This window comes from Coptis chinensis, chromosome 7, assembly GCF_015680905.1.
Source record: "Coptis chinensis isolate HL-2020 chromosome 7, ASM1568090v1, whole genome shotgun sequence".
In the NCBI taxonomy this organism is placed as follows: Eukaryota; Viridiplantae; Streptophyta; class Magnoliopsida; order Ranunculales; family Ranunculaceae; genus Coptis; species Coptis chinensis.
In genome coordinates, this window is record NC_141462.1 from 63,068,766 (window position 1) to 63,076,057 (window position 7,292).

Sequence of the window (7,292 nt, forward strand, 5' to 3'; positions counted from 1 at the left end):
AGATAGAGCCATGGCTAATGATGCTTGGCTTTTGTTGTTTCCTCATATGCAAGTCAATAATGTTGTGAATGCGACCTCTGACCATCTATCTATTAGTATTAATCTTAATACATATGATGATAAAAATTCTGAGCATGACAAACCCTTTAGATTTTATAATATGTGGTTCTCTAATAAGTCTTGCATGTCTGTCATTGATACTGCTTGGAAGTCTATCACTCACAACATACCGGATATGAATGTTATTATTAAGCAAAAGTTAACTCAACAACACCTTGTCATTTGGAATAAAAAAGTTTTTGGCAACATCTTCACCAATATAAAAAAAGTGAATAAAGAGTTGGAGGAGGTGTTGAAAAAACCCTTTTCTCCAGCCAACTATGAGAGAGCAAAGGGGCTAAAATTTGATCTCTTTGATTGGCTGGCAAAAGAAGAGAGTTTTTGGAAACAAAAATCCACTACCCATTGGTTGAAAGATGGAGAAAGAAACACAAGATTCTTCCATCTGTCAACTATATATAGGAGAAGGAAGAACATGATTGAGAAATTACAAAAGCAAGATGGGAGCTGGAGCATGGGTAGAGCTGAAGTGGGGGAGAACATTAACACCTACTTCAGAGAGCTCTTTAGCTCTGACCATCCCACAAAGAATGACAGAATTCTCAATCTGTTCCATCCTTGCATCTCTGAGAAGGAGAATAACATCCTGACTGCTGTGCCAACCAATGAAGATATCTGGAGAGTGGTCAGGAAGATGGGAAGTTTGAAGGCTCCTGGGCCTGATGAGTTCCAAGGGTGTTTCTATCAACAGACTTGGGAGATAGTGGGGCCTAGTATTTCTGCCTATGTGAAGGATTTCTTCATTAGGGGGATTATGAATCCTACCTTTAATGAAACCTTTATTGCTCTCATTCCCAAGATAAGCAACCCTAAGGCTGTGGCAAATTTTAGGCCTATTAGCCTCTACAACTTTTGCTATAAGGTGATTTCAAAAATCCTTGCCAATAGGCTTAAGTGTCATTTGAATAAGATTGTCTCCCCTTTCCAGGGGGCTTTCATAAAAGAGAGAAACATTGGGGACAACACTGGCTTGGCTTGTGAACTGTTTCATCAAATGAAACACATGAAGGCAAGGAATAAAGGCTGGGTAGCCTTGAAAATGGACATGGCTAAAGCCTATGATAGGGCTGAGTGGTCTCTTATTGATAATATTTTTGAGAGGCTGGGGTTTAATGTTAAATGGAGAAGCATGATTCAGCAATGCCTGTCTACTGTGACTTTTCAAGTTCTTCTTAATGGTAGCCCTCTCAATAAGATAAGTCCTGCAAGAGGCCTCAGACAAGGGGATCCCCTGTCCCCTTACCTTTTTATTATCATGTCTGAGGCCTTGTCTAGGATGATTGCCAAGGCTGAGATGGAAGAGAAGATACATAGGATCAAGATTAGGAGATCCTCTCCTTCTATTACTCATCTGCTATATGTGGATGATTTGATTTTATTTACTAAAGGCAACCTTGAGGATGGAGGCTACCTCAAGAATATCCTCCAAGAGTACTGTGATGCCTCTGGACAGAGTATCAATTTAGACAAGTCTAGCATGTTCTTTAGTAGAAATATCAATTTTAGAAATAAGATTAAACTGAAGAGATTCTGGAAGATGAGGGCTTTTGACCCAAAAGATAAGTACCTGGGGATTCCTATCATGCTTTCACAGAAAAAGGCAGAGGACTTTGATTACCTTGTGGACAAAATACACAGTAAGATCAAAGGGTGGAAGGCTAAGGTTCTTTCACAAGCTGGTAGAGCTACCTTGATCCAATCTGTGGTACAAGCCACCCCCTTGTATGCTATGGCCACCTATATGCTCCCTGTGTCTACTTGTCATAAGATAGACAAAGCATGTAGGGATTTTTTCTGGCATGGTACTGAGGAATCAAAAAGTGTCCATACCATTGGGTGGGACAACTTATGTAAACCCAAGTCTCAAGGAGGCTTAGGGTTTAGGAAAATGAGACATATGAATCTAGCTATGCTAGCCAAGCTTCCTTGGAAAGCAGCTACAGACATAAACTCTATTTGGACTAGAACTCTAGCAAGCATATATGGGAAAAACTGGATTGGGGACATATGGAAACCTCCTGGACATGCCTCCTACTTCTGGAAAGGCATACATATAACTTTTAATATGATAAGTGGGGGATTGATTTGGGGGATACATAGTGGAACCTCCACCTCTATCCTGGATGATCCTTGGGTTTGTCTGAATGGCAAACCTAGGACTCTAAGGGAGTTAGGAGTGGAAAATTCCAACCTAAATGATCTCCATGTGGCTGACCTTTTTAAGGTGGATGGGACTGGATGGGATGAGGCTAAGCTCACAGCCATATTCCCACCCCATCTGGTTCTGAGAATTAAAGAAGTTATTGTGAGACCTTTGGGTCTCGGCAAGGATAGGATGGTGTGGAGTGAGGACAAGGCTGGGAAGTTTACTGTGAAGTCTGCCTACAAATTTATTACAAAGGATAAAGAGGTAGGGCAGAGTTCTAGTTTCAATTCCCAGACCTCTAAGCTCCTCTGGAAAACCAAACTACCAGCAAATGTTCAATTGTTCCTTTGGAAGGTCTACATGTATGCCTTACCTATGGGGGATAGGCTGGAAATGAAGAATATGGCGGGGGATTTTTCTTGCCCCTTGTGTCTTAAGACTATAGAGAATGATATCCACTTGTTTTTTGAATGTGAATGGACTAGGGCCATGTGGTTCACCTCAGCTTTAGGGCTGAGAGTGGAGAACCAAGGCAGCAATAACAGCAAAGCATGGGTCACTAAATTCATCAGTTGGTGCCATAGCAAGGACCAAGTGGAAGTGCAGGCTAGCATTAAAGCTTGTTATCTTCTGTACAACATATGGATAACAAGGAATGAAGCTAAGTTTGAGCATAGGAGGCCTAACAGAGAAAGAACTATAAGAAGGAGTGTAGTGGCGGCAGACAAGTGCTATGCAGGATTGGTTGCAGAAAATCTTGAGACTAATATCCCAAGTCTCCCTAGTACTTATTTAGAGCAAGATAAGATACTTTCTTTAGATTCTTTATTTCCTATTATCCCTAACGACTGCATTATCATCAGGTTTGATGCCTCCTACAAAACCACAACTGGATGGGCTGCAGCTGGCACCATTGCATGGGATAATGAAGGCAAGATAGTAGGCGCAGCAGTAAGAAGATACAAAGCTAGGTCAGCAGAAGAAGCTGAAATGGAGGCAGCTGAGGTGGCTATTTTGCTAGCAAAAGCCAAAGGGTGGAAGGCAGTGCTGATAGAAGGAGACTGTGTTGAGGTCCTCAAAGCTTTGAACAGTCCAACATGCTCTTGGGCTTATGCATGTTTAAGGGATTATGTGCTAAAATTAAGTTTCTCCTTTTTGTTCTGTAATTTTAATTGGATCAGTAGGTTGGTAAATAGAGAGGCACATGAGCTTGCAAAATGGATCTACCATCAGCAGCTTGTGAGTCAGCTACCAAACTGCCTACTGACAAACAATGATGTGCCGGTTATGCTCTAGGATTCTATGATATATATATAAGGTATTATCGAAAAAAAAAAAAAAAAAAAAAAAGTATAATGGTTGCCGTACAAACCTGCTGAGCATTTTAGGTTCCTAAAAAATCTAACAGTTTGTTGTATGCTTGTTAAGGATGCATGATAAGGAATGACTTCCGCTTAGTAGTGACGTAGTGTATGTAAAGTTAAACATTCAACAGACTAGACAAAGAGACAAGTTCCTAAGAATTCTCGGTTCCTGACAATGCGTATATTGAATATGCTTTCTGACTCATCTTCAACTTCAAAGTCACACCGGTCTCCTTCTTGAATATAGGCTGCATGCTCCTTTCTCGATCATGCAAATCTACCTGTTTTTCTTTCCATTTTGTGTTTTCCCTTCTAAAAATATTCTAACAGGTTTCCTAGAAACTCTTGTTCAAGTGAAAGGATGAAAGTTCAGTCCCAACTTTGCTGTCATTTGTTAACTGCAACACTTTAGCAGTATTTGTAATGTATGACTAAGAACGTTAGCTCGCAAACAATCCAAATACCTCTCCTTTAACTAAGAAAAGATATTAATTAGGGTTAACTAGTATTACCCCCTAGATGGGAAATTAGTGTCTCCCCCTAAACACCGCGGTCAACTTGGTTTGCCCTCATTGTTTTCAAAAAAGAAAATATTCAATTTTAATTAGGTGGGGGCATTTATGTCATTTTCTTGTTTGAGTTGACAATTAACAAGTCAAACAATTGAAAATTACACAAATTAATTAATCACTCTCTGACCAAGAGTTGATTGAACAAAGTTTAATAATCAAGAAGTGTTTTCTAAAACCGTACAATTAGACTAATATAGGCAACCAAAAAACAGACACGAAACTAAAGCCCAAACAAAAGGACCAAAACGAATGAATAAAAAAAACACATAACAAAACCACTAGACCTTTGATGCACGATCATGAGCGTCCATGAATCCATTTGCTAGTAAGACAGACAACACCGACTGGAGATCCTGGAGATGAGACTGGGTGTCCTTGCTATAAATTAAGATGTCATCGAAGTAAACCACCACACACTTGCCCAAAAACGGCTTCAACACCTGGTTCATGACTCGTATGAAAGTACTGGGTGCATTAGAGAGGCCGAATGGCATGACCAACCACTCATACAGGCCTTCCTTTGTCTTAAAGGCGGTCTTCCACTCATCACTAAGACGGATGTGAATCTGATAATAACCGAACTTTAAGTCAAGTTTGGTAAAGACTGCAGCACTATGCAACTGATCCAGAAGGTCATCTAACCTTGGAATAGGAAATCTGTACTTGGTAGTGATTTTATTAATAACCCGACTGTCGACACACACCAAGTACCATCCTTCTTGGGAACTAACAAAGCAGGAACCACACATGGGCTTAAACTTTCCCAAATAAATCCTTTATCAAGCAAATCGGTAACTTGTCTATGTAATTCATCATGCTCTTTCGGACTCATCCGATAATGCGAATGATTTCGGATTTTAGAACCAGGAACCAAATCAATTTGGTGTTGTATATCCCTCATAGGAGGCAACCCAGCCGGTAACTCATCTGGAAAAAGGTCCGAAAACTCTTGTAAGAATCCTTGCACACTCTGGCACTGTAACCTTTGGCGTGTTAGGTTCACACATTAAAATAAACACGTGACTAGCACCTAGCAATTCGGTCTCAAAACTACGCATAGCCAAGCAAGAAAACTTTGGCTCGGCTGGTGCTGTGGGCACAGGCTCCTTATTCGGTACTAACACAATTTTAACACCCTCAAATATAAAACTATGAGTATTCTTCCAACCATTACAAGAAACCCGCCGATCAAATTGCCAGGGGCGACCTAATAACAAGTGGCAAGCATCCATTGTAACAACATCACACCACACCTTATCAATATACTTAGAACCAATAGAAAAAGAAACCAAACAACGCTTAGACACTGTTATCTCTGTGCTCTTCTTCATCCAAGGGAGAGAATAAGGCACCGGATGTTTCTCAGTGGATAAGTTAAGCTTACGTACAACTTCAAATGAGATGACATTCTCATAGCTACCTTAGTCAATAACCAGCTTACAGACTTTCCCAAGAATGGTATAAGTCGACTGGAAAATATGATTGTGGAGCCAACTATCACCCTCAGTCTATTTAGGAATAAAACACAATCGGCCCACCACCAAAAGTTCACCCCTGTCACTAGTGACTATTTCTTCAGGAATGTCATCCGATCCCACATCAAATATGGGAGCACCAAGAAAACCACCAACAGGATCATCATCAATATCTTCATTCTCAGCAAACAAAACCTTACCAGCAGCAGGAGGTTTTGAACATCTGTTATCATAGTGACCAATCTCCCCACAACGAAAACACTTAACCGCATTAGTGCCACGACCTATAGCTTCTGGACCCTGCGGCCTAGTGATAGGAACATTGGGAGTGTGGGTAACAAGACCACTACCCCTGCGGTTCTGTTGTTTCTCCAGAATTAAGGCGCGTTTATGAGCCTTAGAGACCGAAAAAACATCACCCCAATATAACAAGCCACCAACTAATCATTAGACTCTGTCAGTTCTACACGAGACAATAACTGATAAAAGTCCTTGGTATAGTCATCCACAGATTTGGGACCTTGACGCAAGTTCTGAAAGCGTTGATATAGTTCACGCGTATAATTGAATGGTAAGAAATCTGCACGAAGATATTTTTTAAGTTTCTCCCAAGCCACGATTTTAGATTTACCTCTTTTGTGACGAGTTGCCTTCAACTGTTGCCACCAAGCCATAGCACGATCACGAAAATGAGTTGCCACAAGCGTCACTTGTTTGTTGTCTGGCATTTCTTTGAACCCCATAACCTCCTCCACCATACCAATCCAATCAATCAAATCATCCGGTTGCAAGTTACCATGAAACTCAGGCAAATCAATTTTTAGACCAGATTCCCAACGCCTGTTGTCTCTGGGCGGTGGAACAAGCGATAGATCATCCTCATCCTCCAGGCGGACGAAAGGATTAGCATCCTTTGCCTCCAAACCGTCCTCCCCTAATGGTGGCTCACGATCTTGTTGGAGATCGACCTGCTGATTTAGGGTTTCGAACTGGTGGGTTAGCGCTGCAACCTGCCTAGAAAGTTCAGCCATTCGCTCACGGTCATACACATCTTGTAGAGCAGCTTGTCTCTATCCTCTACCACGCCCTCTTCCTGCTAGATGAGGCATGTCCAGTTCGTTATTAATTATGATACTAACTAATGTATGACTAAGAACGTTAGCTCGCAAACAATCCAAATACCTCTCCTTTAACCAAGAAAAGATATTAATTAATCACTTTCTGACCAAGAGTTGATTGAACAAAGTTTAATAATCAAGAAGTGTTTTCTAAAACCCTACAATTAGCCTAATATAGGCAACCAAAAAACAGACACGAAACTAAAGCCCAAACAAAAGGCCCAAAACGAATGAAGCAAAAAAACACGTAAACAAAACCACTAGACCTTTGACTCACGATCACCAGCGTCCATGAAGCCATTTGCTAGAGTTTGTACTGCATCAATTTGGATAATCAATGGTAAGATCTTACGGGTCGAAGCACCTATCAAGCCATTCACTCTTCCCCTGTTCAAGATAAAATCTTGGTGAAATATGCTTTCTTACTTGCAAAACTGATGCAAAATATTCGAATACGAAACAAAGAACAAGACTTGGTTCAAATGTCTTTAAAATTA

The 7,292-nt window shown here is 40.7% G+C and overlaps 1 protein-coding gene across 1 annotated transcript; it reads right to left on the bottom strand.

Annotated features, from left to right (window-relative positions):
• Window positions 1-4,480: 4,480 nt before the first annotated feature.
• Window positions 4,481-6,708, bottom strand: LOC147488343 (uncharacterized). Its single transcript, XM_086574350.1, has 5 exons — window positions 6,309-6,708; window positions 5,755-6,117; window positions 5,233-5,622; window positions 4,914-5,129; window positions 4,481-4,806 (listed from the first exon to the last, which is right to left on the bottom strand). The coding sequence occupies exons 1-5, from the start codon at window positions 6,706-6,708 to the stop codon at window positions 4,481-4,483; spliced, it is 1,695 nt and encodes a 564-aa protein (XP_086430476.1).
• Window positions 6,709-7,292: the final 584 nt, after the last annotated feature.

What these genes read in the sequence shown, in the direction of transcription:
- LOC147488343 (XM_086574350.1), bottom strand. Translation starts at nt 6,708, where the DNA reads ATGGCTGAACTTTCTAGGCAGGTTGCAGCGCTAACCCACCAGTTCGAA. An exon ending in GGCAACTCGTCACAAAAGAG is followed by an intron (nt 6,118 to 6,308) that starts GTAAATCTAAAA and finishes TCTAATGATTAG; the next exon opens with TTGGTGGCTTGTTATATTGG. An exon ending in GTTAGTTCCCAAGAAGGATG is followed by an intron (nt 4,807 to 4,913) that starts GTACTTGGTGTG and finishes ATAGTGCTGCAG; the next exon opens with TCTTTACCAAACTTGACTTA.